At 33.6% G+C, this 17684-nt stretch overlaps 2 protein-coding genes across 2 annotated transcripts; both read right to left on the reverse strand.

Moving 5' to 3' along the window:
• Window positions 1-111: 111 nt before the first annotated feature.
• Window positions 112-7798, reverse strand: LOC130653903 (uncharacterized). Its single transcript, XM_057456399.1, has 14 exons — window positions 7729-7798; window positions 7570-7612; window positions 6734-6867; window positions 6379-6628; window positions 6123-6271; window positions 5026-5316; window positions 3817-4122; window positions 2862-3325; window positions 2623-2717; window positions 2361-2520; window positions 2177-2243; window positions 1091-1353; window positions 767-968; window positions 112-678 (listed from the first exon to the last, which is right to left on the reverse strand). The coding sequence occupies exons 1-14, from the start codon at window positions 7796-7798 to the stop codon at window positions 338-340; spliced, it is 2835 nt and encodes a 944-aa protein (XP_057312382.1). The 3' UTR covers window positions 112-337.
• A 3610-nt stretch (window positions 7799-11408) lies between these two features.
• LOC130653904 (cell adhesion molecule DSCAM-like) lies at window positions 11409-16589 on the reverse strand. Its single transcript, XM_057456400.1, has 6 exons — window positions 16580-16589; window positions 16152-16451; window positions 15624-15923; window positions 15182-15481; window positions 12202-12501; window positions 11409-12047 (listed from the first exon to the last, which is right to left on the reverse strand). The coding sequence occupies exons 1-6, from the start codon at window positions 16587-16589 to the stop codon at window positions 11866-11868; spliced, it is 1392 nt and encodes a 463-aa protein (XP_057312383.1). The 3' UTR covers window positions 11409-11865.
• Window positions 16590-17684: the final 1095 nt, after the last annotated feature.

A 17684-nucleotide genomic window follows, 5' to 3' on the forward strand; every position in this document is an offset into this window, starting at 1 on the left:
ACGCCAGATAACAACTAATTAGTTTTATAAATATTGAACGTAAACAAACTTTGTGTAGTTCACTTCGCTAAACATCTGAAGATTGGTCTTACACTAAACTCATTTGTACGCTAACATGTATATCCTGGCTTTGTACTTTACGGAATGTAAACTAATATTGTCACGGACTTATCCTTTTCTTGAAATCAGTGGTCTATAGTTATATAATTGTGCAGTAATTAAAACGTAAAATATCGTGTTGACGTTATTTTTACATAGTTAAGCAGTCAATACTACTATCTGTTCAGTTAAAACTGTTTTATATACAATTATTGTTTCTTTTATTTTCAGTTCAGCATTAGTTCTGCCTGAAAAATGGAAAGATTCGCCCAAGCGAACCAAAAACCAGAACCTGAAATCTCCTTACTTTAACGAAAAATGGTTCCTTGGGCTTATTTTTGAGCTCTTCCTTGTATTCCAGAATCTTTTCCAGCGGCAAACCAAGCTCACTTGGTTTTACATACTTTAAATTGACGCCAAGCTTTTTTGACAATTCTGCTCGCATCTTCAACAATTCTTTGCCATGTTTGTAGTTCAATTTTTTAATCAAATCATCCACACGCTCAATCATGTCGCGAAATTCTTGTATTGTGTCCTGAGCCAAGAATTTTAACTCTTTATGAAGCTGTTCTTTTAACTCTAAAGACAAAAAATTAACCAGCTTTTATTTCAAAATATTTTAGAAACATGGAATATCCTGACAGTTTGTGATCTCAAAAAGTATTACCTAGAGTTGTGCAAATTTTTCTTCTTCGATTTCTTATTCGTCTTCTTCTAAATACTTCATAAATGAGACCAAAGACAATAAACGCCAGGAAAAGTACCGATAAAATTTTTGTAATGTATTGATACATTTTTGCTCGCCAGCTGATAATATCGATTATTGGTGTGTTACCGGTAGGCTTTAATGTCTTGACTACACTGTATTTCTTAAAGAGAGAGTATAAATTACACCATATTGAATGTAGAATTGCTGTTGAAAAAAACCCAAGGAGTACTACATAAAAAAATCATTTTGTTATTCAAATGATAAGACTGAAGAAGATGATACCTTAAACAGTTCTTCAATAGCTGCGTGGGAAATATAGGCGTTATCTGTTGCAAATTTTCTTCCACACACTTTTAGTTTTTCCATCTCACCAAATGCAGCCACACCAAAATCAGTTGGTACATTGAAAGCTTTTTTAACAGACAAGCCATAGGCAGAGATATTATGCTTAAGTGTTTCAGCGACATACCTATCCACCAAGGCGTACTTTACAGATTGCTGATGCAAGGGTGACAACACTTCTTCATAAGATCGGTACAGTTTATCTATAACGGTACTGACGTTTCTTACAGGTAGCATGTATGCTGAGTTCAGTATGCATATTCTTAACATCGTAAAAGTATTTCTGGAACGATTTAGAGGCCAAAACGCATTTTTTTTGCATAGAAATTCGTAGAAGTACTCAATTCCCTTTTAATTTATAAAATTTACTTTTTTAACAGTCAGTATTTTTCGCATTAAGAGTTAACAGTACAAAGGTGGTTTTAAGTAAAAAAACTAGTTATTGTTACATATACTGACTGATAACTAATTTTAAAATTTTCAGGTTGTTCAATGTCAAATGCGAATATTTAGTCAAAATTTTTTCTCTTCGTGTTTTCAACAGTTGACAGGAAATTTACGATTTCTGCTCCAAACAATCTATGTTACTGCAAATTATCTTTTGAAACTTTACAGTTCTAGGTTACTTCAAAATTAAAATAGGAAATAAAACAATCAATCGACAACTATATTAATTTGAATGCCATGTCAGTTATGAAGTAGCTAAGATACATTTGATTATACTAACTCTAGCTATATGTAAGTATATTGTATGTTATACAGCATTTAAACTTATTTTTAGAAGCAGGGGGTGTTTTTCTACGCAACCAACAAATGTCTTACGAACTATGAAACTTAATCTGAGTCAATTTCTAGATAACCTTGAAGCAAGAAATTAATTTTCGCGACATGTGAAGCAGTGATCTTGGATTTAACAACTTTTATTGTCATTAAACTTTGTGTTACCATAGAAACAAGGGGCATGGTTGTAAGCTATATCGCGTTTATGTACTAGCTTTGTTATATATTATAAAAAAATAAACCAACGTTTGTCGAAGTCTTTAGCATTTTTCTTCCCATAGGCATATTCTGATGTTCCATACAATGCCAATATCTAAGAGGTAAAAAAATCGATGTTCTGATAGAAAGCGCTTGTTTGAACACACCATAGAAATGAAATATTCTGAAAAAATATATCATTAGTTGCATTTATTATCAACATTTTCTTTACCTTATCTTCAGGCAAGTTTTGGGAGAAAGAAAAGATTACTGATACTGACAAAACGGATGAAAGACTACCAGCCACAATTCCAGTTAGCACCAAACCAAGTAGTGTCCAAATAACAATGTACATGCGTCCTCTTTTAGTCTGCGGTACCTTATCACCATATCTATCAGAAAAATGTACGGTTGATGTAGAGTTTACATTTGAGGAAAGTACCCTTTTTTGTAAATTTGATGGTAGTCACGATTATATTAGAAAAAAGACCTACCCAACCGTGGTACTTGTCATTACAGCTAAATATAATCCTTCAAATAATCCGCGAATAGATATTCCGCGTCCTTTGTGTTCGACTTTTGTTGGCTCCTAATAAAAAAAAATATTTTCTAATCTCTTTCCAATTCTTTTGCAAATGATAAAACAATATGTTACAGATTAAGTTAAATTAGAAGTTAAAGTCGAAAAATATCTATTTAAAAAATATAAAATTATGCCAGAGTACGAACTTACACAAATCCAAAATAGAACGCCAAACAAGGCATTCAACAGAAAGAACAGCCCACACAACGGCAATGTTTCTAGAAGGCCACGAAATAGCTTTAATTCCACTTTAGTAGCAGCTTCTACTGCATCATCCGGAACTTCAAGCAGTACAAAACCAGGCGTAGTGACTATCGCTATATGCGAGTAACCGTATGTGTGTTTTCCAGTGTCCATTCTTGGCATTTGCAATCCAGTGCCATTTACAGTAAAATTCTTGATATCACTGAAGGATTCCAAATCAACGGAGTTGTAAGAGATGTAAACACTTTGATTGAATGAAGTGCAATTGTAAGCACATGTCAACAGCATTTGTTCAGTTAAGTCTATTAAAATACCTTCTGGACGCAAATTGTGTCCATTTGGATAATCGACGTAAGGTGGGTATACCATGTAATTAAGAATCAACTTTGCTTGTGGAACGCGACAGGTGTCTACAAAGTAACAGTTACTAGAGGTTTCTAAACAGTCACGCATTATACCAATAAGTTTGACAGAATCCTCTTCTTTCTCATCAGGCATTTTACAGCTTTACAACCCGGTATATGTAAAATTGTTTGACCAAGGTAATATGTTATATGAAAGAAAAAAACAACTAATGTAAAACCTAAGATTTATATTATTTTTCTTCTTTTTCTTATTTTCTTTGCAAAAGAAGTAAAAACCTTTGTGGAAACTTTTACTCTATTAAGCATAACCTTAAATCAAAATGTCATTTTAATGGCCATTTGTCATATAAAATACGATATAAGTGATAGACACAGACTACGGAATTTGATTACGAAATCGCTATTACGCTAAGAATTGCACAAGTCTATAAACTAGCTCATTAATCGATTAAATTAACTCTGCTTTCCAGATACAGAAGTTTAAATTAAGAAATGCATGGAATCAAATACGCAAATAATTTTGAACAAAAACTTACGCATTATTACATAATCACTTGTTATACCAACTCCAGCATTTGTTCTTGCAGCTATGCGAACTCTGTACGAACTATATACATCCAAATCTGATAATACGTGTGATGTGGTATAGCCCACCTCTGTAAAATTATCGGTAATTGGTCCATTAACTCCTATTTCTCCTGTGGATAATTTTGAGAAGAAAATAGTGTAACCTGCTTTAAAACCCAGCCATTGATCATCTTCCAAGTGATTCCATTGTATTAAACTTGAATGTGGATAGTGATAACTGGTTGCCGTTAAGTTCAGTGGGTACGCCTTTGGAACTAAAGTTGAAAATCATTTTGATCTTTAGAATTTGAGTAAAAGTGCGTAAATTTAATCTTAATTTTAATGTGTATGTTATGGAGATGATTATGCATAATTCCTGAATTTGACAGACAATCCCCGTTTCAAATATCCCAAACAAAAGTGCGTGTGGCTTTAACTAAGAATACCGTGCGATTTTTCATTTTGGCTAATAAAAACCATCGATAAAAAATAGTGATAAGTAATGACACTTCTAAAAAAAATGTATCAACAAGTGAAAAATTTTTCACATCTGTTATATTTTGACTTGTAACCTTGTGCATAGATATCTTCTACCATTATACTTGTTAATAAAAAAATTAACCTACTGGTGGCCTTGTGGTAGAGCGTCCGCCTCCAATGCGAAAGGTCTTGGGTTCAAATCCCGACGAGTCACGCCAGAGACTATAAAAGTGTGGATCGATCCTTTCTGCTTAATGTTCAGCATGAGAATAGAATTAATATCTTAGGCGGTTGTCTAGTTGAGCAGTTGTTGTGCTCGCACGCTTTTCGTAGCTCAAACAGGAGCTTTAAATGTTCTAGGACCCCCTTCGCAGGACCCTCATTGATAACAATTTCTATAGGTACTGAGAGGCTATCCTGGGTAAATAATAGTAATAATAATCATTTCTCAATTTTGGTTTAAGGTTGCGACATGTCTACTATTGCCCCTTTTTTAATCGGATCTAATTCTTAGATCTTAATCTTAACTTCAACCTAAATCCCCCTTCGGCAAACCTATTCTTATTACCTTCTGTCAATTTGTTCCCACGTTAGGTCTTTGTCCCAGGAACTATCACATCTCTACACTCTACACGATCACATTCAATAAACATAAAGAAAGATAAAACTCTGTTCAGGATGGAAGAATATCAACTTACAAGTTTCCGATGTTGTGCAATTAATTTTAGTTGTTGGTTCACCTTCCCCTGCATTTGTGAAAGCTGTTATCCATACAGTGTATGTTGTACTTGGTTTCAAGAAGAACAACTCCATATTTCGTTTATATGGTTCGTCAATTTCAGTCACTACCTTGTTCCGAAGTTGGTAATAAATCTTATATATCGTTCGAATACCTTCTAGAAAAGCCGGAGGAGAGTGTTTCCATTGCAGTAGAAGTGAACTGTGACTCACTGCTTTGCACGTAAAATTGTATGCAGACATTGATGGTGCTATAAAGATAAGGTTTGTGTGTATGTTAATAATGTCAGGCTTGGTTAGAGCATGGCGGTAGAAATAAAAAGCAGGAGATTCAAATCTTTTGTTTCTGTTGAAATGATCTGTGATGCAATCATTTGTAAATTAATCAATTTCGTCTTTTTAAATTCTGGCACGACTCCGTTTAAGCAAACTTCATTCGTCAAGAAAACAATCGATGTGTTAATGAGTTATACATTACATAATTAATTAGACAAACAATTAAACAAATTTCCAATTTAAAATGGCTGATATGCCTGTTGTGTGTCAACAAAAAAATACTGGAAATTGGTTTAACGAAAAGATTAATAACTTTTGGATCTGCTGATGAAATTACATCATTTAAAAAGAAAAAGGACTATTAACTCTTCTATTTTTTGCACCAGTGACTCGATCTTTATCATGCTAAATTTTAGTACAAATTTGAGCATGTTTTGCTTTATACAGAAGGTTAAAAAACTGGTTAAAAAAACTGATTTCTTAAATATCAAAGATAAATAAAAGTTGTTATGACAACTGAATCCTTCTCTGAGATATAAAACAACACGACAGCTCCAAAAATACTCGTGTTTTTTTCCTAAAAAGCATGTTTTTTGCACAAGGTAACAAACGGCCCCTGGAGGATTACGCAATAATACTTTTTTCTAAACATCCAGTGAAATGCACCAAAGGGATACCGAATCAAAAGAAAATTTTTAATAAAATTTAAATGCGCAGTAAGATGAGCTCCTTCTCTATTTCTACCTCCATGGTTAGAGTTAAAACATTAGTAAAGGCTTACTTCCTTGTGGTGTAACAATTTGTATAGGGAAGCTAAATAACCCAGCAAATTTAGTGTTAACAGAAACACTGATATTATACACCGTGTCTCCTCTTAAACCAGTTATGTTGAAACTTGTACTATTAGCTCCATGGACCGTTATGTTGTGCCTGCAATATATAAAGGTTTTTAATCAAAAATTTGATCTTTTTTGACGATGCAATGAATATAATTATGTTAATAAAAAAAAAGTAAATGTAGGAGCCAATCTACTTACATTGAAAAATCCAATCCATCGCAATACTGGTCTTCACAACAAACCAAACAGGACGTATCTCTCCGCCTTCTAGATGGCGTTGAACCCAATCCAATTGTTAAATCCTCTGCTTCGTATATTGCTTGCAATCTGATGGTATATGTTCTTATAATACCTGGTACGTTCTCTGCTAATGGCAAATCCCAGAATACCTCAATTTTATTGGATTTGTGTGGAATGGCGCGGATGTTAGGTGGTGGCATGACAGCAACTAAAACAATATAAAATACTTTTGACATGATTCAATTGTTGTTTTTAAAAACAAGGCATGAACAGTGTGTATAAATTGTATAAATTTACTAAACATTTCACCTACCTTCCTCTTCTGTTGTTACTACGATTTGTGTAAAATCGGATACTCCTTCACTGTTGAAACAAGCAATTGAGATTGTGTATTGAGTGAAATAAGCAAGATCAGTTGCTTTGTAACTAAACTGTTTTCCTGTAAAACTAAACAAAAAGCAATACAGAATCATGTGAGTATATGATTATACTGTCACTAATTAAGCAAAAATACATCAGTCATTTTAATGCGTTGCGTTGCTAAAAAATTACACGCGTTAATTTAAACGAAGAATTATAAAACATGACGGTCTAGCAGAACATTTCTGTGACTGTACTAAGCATGAGGCAGATGTAACTGATTCTTCCATGTGTAAATTCCTCACAACAGTCGCTAAAAACGTCCAAAGACAAAATTAAATTGTGAATTCAAATGTCAATAACCGTACATTTTAAAGGGAAATTTAATCCAAAAATTATGTTTTGATTTTTGATAAAACATGAGTTAAACCTTAGGTCAATGTTCTAAAAAGGTATTTAAAAATGCAAGATTACTTTACTTTTCCTCTAATCTATCTTTGAAGATTGTTTTGGGTACTTATTTTATTTCTATTGAGTTAAAAAGATATTATATAAGGGATTCAATTCTTTTTTTATCTGTTGCGTGGTCCTTTTTCTCTCCCTCTCTCCCTGTAACGCTTTTTTTTTAGTTTAATTTACACTTTTAACATGACCCAATCATTTTATTTTTTTGTGTGTGTTTTCCTATGCATCCAAATTGTTTTTTGTTTTTTTTTTCAACTATTGTTTTTATATATCAATCTAAATATATTGATTTAACAGTCCCATAAATGAATGTGTCAATGTAACTAATCACTCTCCAAATGACCTTCAATTGCAGCTAGTGCGATGTCTGTATCAAGAGTCAGTGTGACATCATATTTTTTGGCTTTCTGCCTCGAACACAAAGCAAGCTGGATTGCAGGAAAACAAAGTTAAGTCGTGTTCTAATCCAGCGTTTGATGATACTGCTGATTTGCTTTCTCTTTTCTGCCAGAAGATCAGCTGTACTTGACAGACTGCTACACTTGCTACTCATATTTCAAAAGCATGACAAAGCGAGAAGCGTGAAGGTATCATGGTCGACTTGGTTTATTCTCCTGTTGTAGCATCTTTTTTCTCATTCTTGTTCTCTTTGTGTACTACTGAGATACTCTGGGGTAAGTGAAATTTTTCTAATGGGTTGAAAACCTTTGTATCACAAAACGCTGCCGCTTTGTCTAGAAACGCTTTGCTGATATGTCGCCGCGTTGATCGTTGGAGACGGTATTAGTTGAATCGTTTAACGTTTCTACAGAAACCTTTAATTGAAATGTAAGTATGAACATCATCTAAAGTTTTTGAATTAAAGTTTCTGAATTAATGTTGCGGTCTCGTTGTGTCTTTAAATAATGAAACTACCCTTCGCATGAGATAGTGACTGTTGAAGGTTGTTGCTATGCCGACAAGGACAAAAAACTGGTAACTCTTAAATCGAAATGTTGCATCGAATTTAAAAGCTACCATTGGCTGCTGCAATAAGTTCTAACGACCGTGCTGATATTGTTAGGATACCAAACTTTTTGACACAGTGATACTCTTGTCTTCCCATGACACCGTTAAAAACTATTTTACGTTGAGGAAAACACTTCGATCAGTTTTCTAAATTAAAGAGCGGTGGTCAAGTTGCACAAAAAAGTGTCTATTTTTATGTGGTGCATCAAGTGAACCACGTCGCAGTATTGCTGATCGCTTCGATGTTACCGAGACAACAATGCTCGGAATTTTTCATCAAGACTCAAAGGCTATCATGCATTGTTTGGTCCCAATTAATATTTTTTGGTCTTGTGGAGACTCAATTAATGAAGTAGCTAATGCTTTTTTGAAACACATGGGGAGGTGTAATCAGAGCGATAAATAATACTACACACATATAAATATCAGGCTAATCGCTTTGAAAGAAAAATTATGTTAACAGAAAAGGGTTCACGTTTGGCCGATAACCGTAAACATTTTGAAGTTCCTTGTAGTTCCTGAAGGCAACTTTTTTTCCAACTTTACTGTCATGTCGACTGTATTCCTGTAAATTCTTGCGAAATTTTTATAGTTTAAATTTAAGAATTTTCTTTTGAGTTCGTGTGTTATTATCTGCCATACTTCCTTTGCTTTATACTTTAAATTTCTAAATTTCATACTTAAATTTTGTTTTCACTTTTGTTTTTCTTTCATTTTTTTCTCTCCCATTTAATATACATGTCACTTACAATTATTTTTTTTTGGTGGCGACAGCGACTGACGTATGACGCTTGCATCTATCGTAGGTAGTTCTGCTTCACCATTTCCCCTTTATATATTCTGTCAAGATAAATCATATTCGCCGTAATCTAGGTCTCTATTGACACAATGAGAGTGAAATGACATCGCTTTCACTGTTGATCAAAATCTTGTTTAAATTTGAAACTATTCTGTTTGTTTATGTTTTCCACATAATTAAGTTTCGTCTCCTGAGGTTTTATAGCGCGCCAAAGAAATAGGTTTTGGACAAAAAAAGCTTTATTATTATATATATTTAATTATTTATTCAAGGTAGCCGCTTCAGTTCCCATTGATATTGCTATCAACAAAGGTACTGCAAAGGTGGTTCTAGTGCATTTAAAGCTCTCATTAGAACTACAAAAGTTGTGCAAGCACAGCAATCGCTCTACACACATCAATCCTTCTCATGCTAAATGCTAAGCAGAAAGGATAGATTCATACTTTTATAGTCTCTGACATGACTCGACTGGGGTTTGAACTCAAGACTTCCCGCACTGGAAGCAAATACTCTAATCCAGATTCGATTCTAATTACCAAAAAAATAGTAAATGGAGCACTTAAAGCATTCAGACTTAATGTTGTGTTTGAATGAAATAGCCCCCAATTGTGTGTGATAAAATGTTGCCAATTGGTTTGTCTAGTTAGTTAGACTGCTGCACAAAACTTTGCGAGTATGGTATTGTGTTTGAAGATGTCTAGTGTTGTCTCAATCTACGATACCAAAAACATCATCGAACAGCCCGTTTTTAACTATTTCCTTGTCCGTACGTACGCCAGATGTGTATTCTGAACGTGAACTCGATAGCACCGTCAAACGTAATCAACAAAAATTTTGATATGTTGAGGTAATCAACCGAGCTTGTTTCGAAATAGTTAAAAATATTAAGCATTAAGTAAACACACAGAGAGGTAACGCATTGTGATGATAAAGGATTTTTTTGGAAAATTTTAACAAGTAAGAGCGAGTATAGAGACCGTTTACAAGTTAGTTAATTAATAATTTATGAGAAAAAAATATATTTTCACTTAAGGGCAATTTCGAATAAAAAGCCCTTCCAGGCTTAAAGATTTAGGATTCGTAGCTTGCGTTCGTCCACTTATTTTACAACATTTTTACAACGTCAAATGATACTGAACAAAAAGTTACATGATGGATTGCTAGAGAAAGATGGAAAATAAATACATCTCCTGGAGAACATCTTCCTCTAAAAAGCTGCTTGTTACTTCGGCTTAGCTTGTGAGTGGAAATAAAGAAGCTATCTGGATATCACTCATGTGACGATTTTACTTAGAAAAAGCTTATCAGATCAGAACATTACCTGACAGAAATGCCCGTAGTTTTCTCGCTGAAAACGCCATCATGAAAACAAACTTCATATTTACGTCAGTATATTCTGCTTTTATGACAATGGGGTAACACATGAGGAGATTAAGGGAAGTAGCAATACAAACTAACGTCCCGTATAAATGAAAGAGCTTTTTACCGTAAATGTAACGTTATTTAATACTTTTATTACTTTTAAATAATTTTGTGTGAACTATAATGTGTCAAAAATTGAGATATATTTTGGGTACAACCCCCGGGATTATTCTTCAACGCAAAGCAAACTGGCCTGATCCTGATTGGTGGTCCTTTCCGTGACAAAAAATACTCGAACCTGATTGGTTGCATTATACTTCATTACAAGACGCTGCCCCGACAACGGAAACGGCATCGATGGCGCTTTGATCAAATTGCCGGACGAAGAAAAAAAGAAAAAGGAGAAAAATCGGCCGGTTTCAATAAAAATTCGGATACGATCCGAAATCTTAATTAAGGACACGAACAGGGAGAGAGAGGATTGCATATGCCATAAGCGTAGCTAGTTTGGAATTTATGTCCCCCTATCCTACCTCTACCCCAAGATTTAAGGGCTAAAAAATCATAGGTATAATAGAGTGCCGCTCCAATGCCATTCAGTTTGGTTTTATAAATAAATAAAAGTATATCTTACGTAAAATTTATAGGATTTAAAACTGGGCATGATGTTTCGAAGAAATAATAAATATAACAGCTAAATATTATTATATTTGTTTCTGAATCTGTACACAACACATTCCGCCATAAAAAAATGACAATCCTTCAATGCAAAACAGAAGCTGGTTTACAAATTAAGCAAAACATTTAGGAACAAAGACTTTTTCATGATTTTATGGACTAAGTTGAATTAAGTATCAAGATATAATGTTTAAGTTAACTCCCCTTTAATTAAGAATGTTGTGTATCTTATCTTGTCAATATATTGAAAATGTCAATAAGTATATTCTCGTCTTGTTTCTGATCGCTATGATAATATTGTTCGTTTAAACTTTTGCGCAAAGCCATATTTTAGATTCCTTCGGGCTAATTTACTTTGTTATGCTGACTGGCGAGAAAGTAAATTTTTCATTTCTCTGTGTTATTATATCAAGACATATTATGTAAGATATATTATGACTGTCAGATAAAAACGTTGTGCTTTATTTTCGATTTGTCTTCAAATATCGATGCAGGAAATTTACAATTGGTGAATTCACGTGGATATTTTTATGAGCTAATACAAAAAGCCGTATCTTGTGTGGTCGAAAACGTTGCGCGCAACTTAGTTCAGTACCCTCCAAGATTAATTCAGTAGTGTCAAGGATGCACAAATAAGCTACGCGTGAAATTACCATATCATTTAACAGCTTTACTAGTCGTAAATCAAATAAAACGCATATTAAAATTAGGTATCTCAAAAGTATAATGCAGTATTATAAAATATGGGCAATTGCATGGAATTCCAATTACACTTACTTAGCTCGCATAATATCCTTGGTAGTTTTTTCTTGCGGTTCTTTTAATGATTGAATGACCAATTTAAAATCCCCAATGACTCCGGCCCATGCCTCTTCTGAAATATCCTCCCAAGATAGATATATAGAAGTTGAACTAGTGTTGTATCCACTAAGATTAGCTGGTGGAAGCAATGGTACTACGAATAAAAAAAAGTAAGTAAGAACTATTCAAAAGTATGTTGCAAGGAATATAAAGCACAAGGTGATCTAAGGTTAGCTTTTCTTATTTTAAACTGATGTATGAAACCATAAAATATTTAGAGAATTGTTACAATACTTTAAGGCACGTACTGCCTGCTCCTGTCCGAACAGTTACAGGAGAACTGGCTGGACCCAGTCCTATCTTTGTATAAGCTGCAACTGTGACATTATAAAGAGTGTATGTGTCCAGTCCACCAAATATAGCAGTCAATTCCGAGTTAGCAGAAATATTTTGTCTTTCCATTTCAACGGATTCCATTGACATACAAATTACCAGATATTGCGTAATAACACCTTTGCGTTCTTCACTAGCAACTTCGGACCAGTTAACTTTGATACTGCGCGAATCGTTAAAGTCGCCACTAAGAGCTTGTGGTGGACCGATGGGTACTATAGAAAATATGAAAACAAAGTATATTATTCTTTATTTTTGGAATTTTTGTTTATCTCTCAACACATATCGCCATCACTTTTTCAGAATTCTTAAAATTTTCCCTGCTATTGGAACCCTTCGAAGGTGGACTGAGGATCAAAATGTCAGTAAAATTAGCAAAAAATAGCATAGCATTCGCACAGAAATCGTATCATTCACATTTAAAAGAATTAATAGAAACACAAACAAATCTCTTTTTTAAAAATATTTTTAACACTTAACTCTTAGTGTGTAAAAGTTTATTTTTGGTAAGTTGATTTCCATATTTCGATCGAAATTTTTACTTATAAGTTATAGTAATGAAATGAATGGGTGCTCTCAAGGAATTGTTTGTGGAGTATTTGGAATTGTGATACTTTAGCTATACTTTAGCTTACCAATTAAAAGTAGTGTTGTAGTTAAGCAAATTTAACAAATTAATCAAATTTAAGACCGCGTGGGGGTGTAGGGATGGTTCACAGTTTAGGTTGACTCTGATAACGACTGAAAATATCCATTTTGTAGTGTCCAGACTGTCTGAAAATTTTTTTCTCGCATAATTTTTAATATGGGAAAAATCGTGACATAAAGAGCGATAAAAATTGTTAGTCTCCAATTTGGAGAATTAGAATCATTAGTTAATGCTCAACATGTTATATCAATCAAAGCTAAGTTTGAGATCAAGTCATTCTCTTTGTGACTTTTTGCGTTGTTGAAACTAAATAGAAGCCCTGGTTATTAGTTCTTTGATAAGCCGGGGTCTACTTTATTTCATTTCGTTATATCTTAGTATGCTATTTGTTTTTTATTTATAATTGAGAAAGAACAGCTATGGTTAAGATTTTTTTTGAAAAATAACTGTTGTTATTCAAAACAAAACAAAAAAGAAATTAAGAAGCCTAAAATTTAAATAGCTACGCCTTTTTAATTATGAACCCCAGTCCACTTTGTGATCCGTTCCATTGTTGAATGCAACAAAGTTCTAGCGATGACGGCGTGTTTGGTGGAAGATCTAATGTAATGGTGGCCATTTTTAAGGAGGTTTGCAGGTCGTTTTTGAATCTTTTTGTTTTCTTAAAAAAATCTTTTTTGTGTGTTTTTTATATGTTTGCGTGTTAAGATAAAAATACTGTCACGAATTCTAGCCATGTAAAAATCTTAAGCAAACCAATTTTAAGATTTTGACTACAAACGTAGATTTTGCTCTAGCTGGCTAGATAACTCTCCTAACTTATTGCTATTCTTTTGAAGGCTTTTATGTTTGGTTTGTCTAGCTACAGTAGCTGTTTATTTGCATTTGGCTAAAAAGTGAAAGTAGCCAAATGCAGTTTGGCTACATAAAAAATCTTGATAACTCTTATGGTAAATGCAGTAAGGTCGCTACACCTTTTATTCTACAAAACATATTTATTGAGTGATAGATATAGCTGATCGGGGTAAAAACGGGCTCTTTCCTGTGTTTTATTTAAACCGAAGTTGCAATAAAGTTTTATTGGAAAAAGCTATTATGCCTATACGGATAGACAACATGGTTTACCTGTACCGAGCGCCTAACCTGGTGTCACAATTATTTCTTGAACTTTCATGGGGACTTTTCCTTCAAAATAAACAATGTTGCATGATTGTATTTGCTTTAACAGGGTAAAAAGAGGTTGTAAACTTAGCAATAATTTTTAAATTTTGCATAACGTTTCAACAAAAAAAATTTTTTTGATTATTTTTGCTGCACAGGGTAACAGCGGGATGTTTTCTTTGAGTTTATTTAAATTGATACATATAGGATATTTTTTGATCAAGGGTATTACGGTTATACACACATGTAACATGATATACCTGTACTAAGCGCTCAAACGAAGCAACATTTATTTTTGAACTTTCACCGAAAACATTTTCCCAAAAATAAAAACGTTTGGCAGCCTGGTTTTTCGATGACAGGTGAAAAACCGGAACCAGTGTTTATTTTAGTTTAAGTTGCCAGAAAGTTATTTTTTGAAAAATATATATTACACCTGAAACACCGTAATGTTGTGTGCGCTCTACTCGATTTACGACATGCTGCATAGCTGTACTAAAGCGCTTTACCTGAATGTGTGGCACAGTTTACGGTTCTTAATAATCGCTCTACTGCGTTTTCAACGCTGGTTAACAAATTTACTTGTGGCTTAACCGGGAGATTTATTGCCGAATCCTTCGCTTTTTCCTTAATAATATGTTTGCGCGCGAGAAAAACGTCGTGGATTTATTCACGGGCTACCATCTCTTCAATAATAGCCGTATTTTGTCTATCCGAAGGGAAACGTCGGGTTTGTGGGCAAACGAAATAGCGTTAATTTAAAGACGGCCAACCCCTTGGAATATTCCACAGACTAACGACTAGTCTACAATAAAGTTGATCACTCTTAATAAATTGCTGACACAGCCAAACTCTTTATTGAATAAAATAGAGTGTGAATGTGTGCGACTTCAGTCCTACTATCCCAATCCCCCGTCCCCTAAAAGACTACCTGTGGCACTGTACTTGTTTTGTTGAAGAACTATAATGTCGGTCAGAAAAGTATGTGTGTTTGGAAATAGAGATACTTAATAAAGATACTTACTTAAATTTCCAAAGAGGTTATACTAAAGGAAACAAGCAGTTCTTATTCAAAAAACTCTTACCATCTTCTCCAGTTTTCACAACAATTGGATCACTATGTGGACCGATACCGACAACAGTTGCTGCGCCCACAGCAATCTCATAATCAGTGTAGCTTTTTAAATTATCAATATCAACTTTAAAGATACTGCTGTTGACGGACATCTCAGTATAATTGTTTTCCCCAATTAATTTGTAATAAATATAGTATTTGAATGGGTAACCACGCCAGTTATCGACTTCCGTAATCTTTTTCCAACTTACTCTGACGGAATATGTACCAGTATCAGTGGCAGTTACATTTTTTGTGTATTTTCGGGGTACTAGAAAAAAAATAATTACATTTTTTCTATAAAAGCTATAAAATGAGATACTTAATAGAGATACTTAATAGAGATACTTACTTAAATTTCCAAAGACATTATACTAAAGGAAACAAGTAGTTCTTATTCAATAAACTCTTACCATCTTCTCCAGTTTTCACAACAATTGAATCACTATGTGGACCGATACCGACAACAGTTGCTGCGGCCACAGAAATCTCATAATCAGTGTAGCTTTTTAAATTATCAATATCAACTTTAAAGATACTGCTGTTGACGGACATCTCGGTATAATTGTTTTCCCCAATTAATTTGTAATAAACATAGTATTTGAATGGGTAACCACGCCAGTTATCGACTTCCGTAATCTCTTTCCAACTTACTCTGACGGAATATGTACCAGTATCAGTGGCAGTTACATTTTTTGTGTATTTTCGGGGTACTAGAGAAAAATAATTACATTTTTTCTATAAAAACTATAAAATGAGGCTGAACAAGAAAGCAATCTGTTATGGCTAATTTTCTTTCTTTTTTTTCTATTAAATAATTTTTTTTTGCATATACTTGTGAAAACTATTAATTCCAATGTAAGTTAAAAGACAGGTTTTACCGCTGTAGATAACACTCTTGAATTAAGGATGAACCCCGAAATTTTAGTTATAACTCTTACTATATTCCCCAGACTTTCCAGATATCTCATCGTAATCCGTGCAATAATATGTTCCATTTTTAGCTCCCAATTGAAATGTGTAGTCAGTGAAATAATTTAGATTGCAGATTTCATGCTCAGTCACCACTCCAGTAGTAACATTTCTATAATCTTTATTACTATCATTTGAGTTATAGTAGTGTATCTCATAGCCTTGAAGGTATTTAATAACCATGGTGTTGGGAATGTGCGTCCATTTTACATTGATGCATGTTGAGTTAGTTGCATTTGCAGACAAGAGTGTCGGTTTACTGGAAGGAACTAAACGTACAAACAATATTTATGTAGAAAAAATTCCTGATCAGTTATTTGTGTTATGAACTATTTTTATCCTTATTGTTAATATTCCAAATATTTTTACAGGATATCCACTTAAGTGCTGTAAAAACTATTGTCCATATGGGTCCTGTGTTCTAAATGCTAAACATGCCGCACTGTGAACCGAACGGGCCTTGTATTTACAAAGAGAACTCCAACCACAAGGCAACGCGCCGCACGAAACTTGTAAACTTGTTAAGAGAATTTTGTTCCTCGGATATGTTTTTTTGCTTTTGTCATCACTGGTGTGAAAGACGTATCTGTATTCTTGGGTGGTTTGGGCGGTTTTCTTTAAAAGCTGTTAGGTAAGTGAGAACGGATTAACTTCGTGTGTCAGATTAATATTTAAAAGCTTTATTTAACTAAAAACGGGTAAAATTATGGAAATTTGGAATGCCATGTTTTTTTTTCATTTTTACTTCAGGCAGGACTTAAGCTATAATTTCGAACGAAAAAGTATAACATATATTTTTTTTCATTTATTTAAACGGATGAAAAGCACCTGCCATTTTAACATCAGTAAAAAAGAAGAGAAAACGAACAAACTGCGTAAAACTTGACTTACGACTTAGAAGCTTATCACACATTGTTAAGCATTGTTGATTCATTTTACAATAGCTCTTTTCATAAAACATTGAAATATAAATTAAGATTATCGGCATTTTTTTTATGTTTAAAAAATACCAGTTGTCACGAGAAAAAAATGAAATGAAAAAGTTTTTCATTCCTCACCGCGAAAAAAAATAAAGTGATAGACTAAGAATTTCTCGATGAATTTTATCGCGATATGTGTCCGTTTAGAGTTACCGCAAATCGATGGACACCAAGGTTTAGGCAGCTAAAATATCTGCATAGGTTTAAAGAACGAAAGAAAATATACGGCATAATAAATGAGGTATGTGCAATGAGTAGTTTATCATTAGCACGAAAAGTATTTTTTGAAGAATAAAACGGTCTTTGAAATATACGTAATTCAAGAGAAGTCGTTCAAAAATTCTACAGTATATCGAAATACAACGCATGTTAAGTGGAGGAACGTTTACTCTCTTAATTAAACACTTCTTTGATAATTTAGATAAATTAAGAATTAACAATTACCGAACCGAATTAGATGTATTACTTTGTTCGCCGGTTTAACTTTTGAGTTGGATGATTTTTTAAAAGCTACAAAATTAG

This window comes from Hydractinia symbiolongicarpus, chromosome 8 (assembly GCF_029227915.1).
Source record: "Hydractinia symbiolongicarpus strain clone_291-10 chromosome 8, HSymV2.1, whole genome shotgun sequence".
Classification (NCBI taxonomy): Eukaryota; Metazoa; Cnidaria; class Hydrozoa; order Anthoathecata; family Hydractiniidae; genus Hydractinia; species Hydractinia symbiolongicarpus.

Bases quoted from the DNA above. Each gene is read 5' to 3' on its own strand.
- LOC130653903 (XM_057456399.1), bottom strand. From the start codon at position 7,798: ATGAGTAGCAAGTGTAGCAGTCTGTCAAGTACAGCTGATCTTCTGGCA. The intron at 6,629-6,733 runs GTAGGTGAAATG...ATATTGTTTTAG, and splicing joins AGTAACAACAGAAGAGGAAG to TTGCTGTCATGCCACCACCT. The intron at 2,718-2,861 runs GTAAGTTCGTAC...TTTTTTTATTAG, and splicing joins GCGTTCTATTTTGGATTTGT to GAGCCAACAAAAGTCGAACA.
- LOC130653904 (XM_057456400.1), bottom strand. The intron at 15,482-15,623 runs GTAAGAGTTTAT...TTTTTTTTCTAG, and splicing joins TGTGAAAACTGGAGAAGATG to TACCCCGAAAATACACAAAA. The intron at 12,502-15,181 runs GTAAGAGTTTTT...TATTTTCTATAG, and splicing joins TGTGAAAACTGGAGAAGATG to TACCCATCGGTCCACCACAA.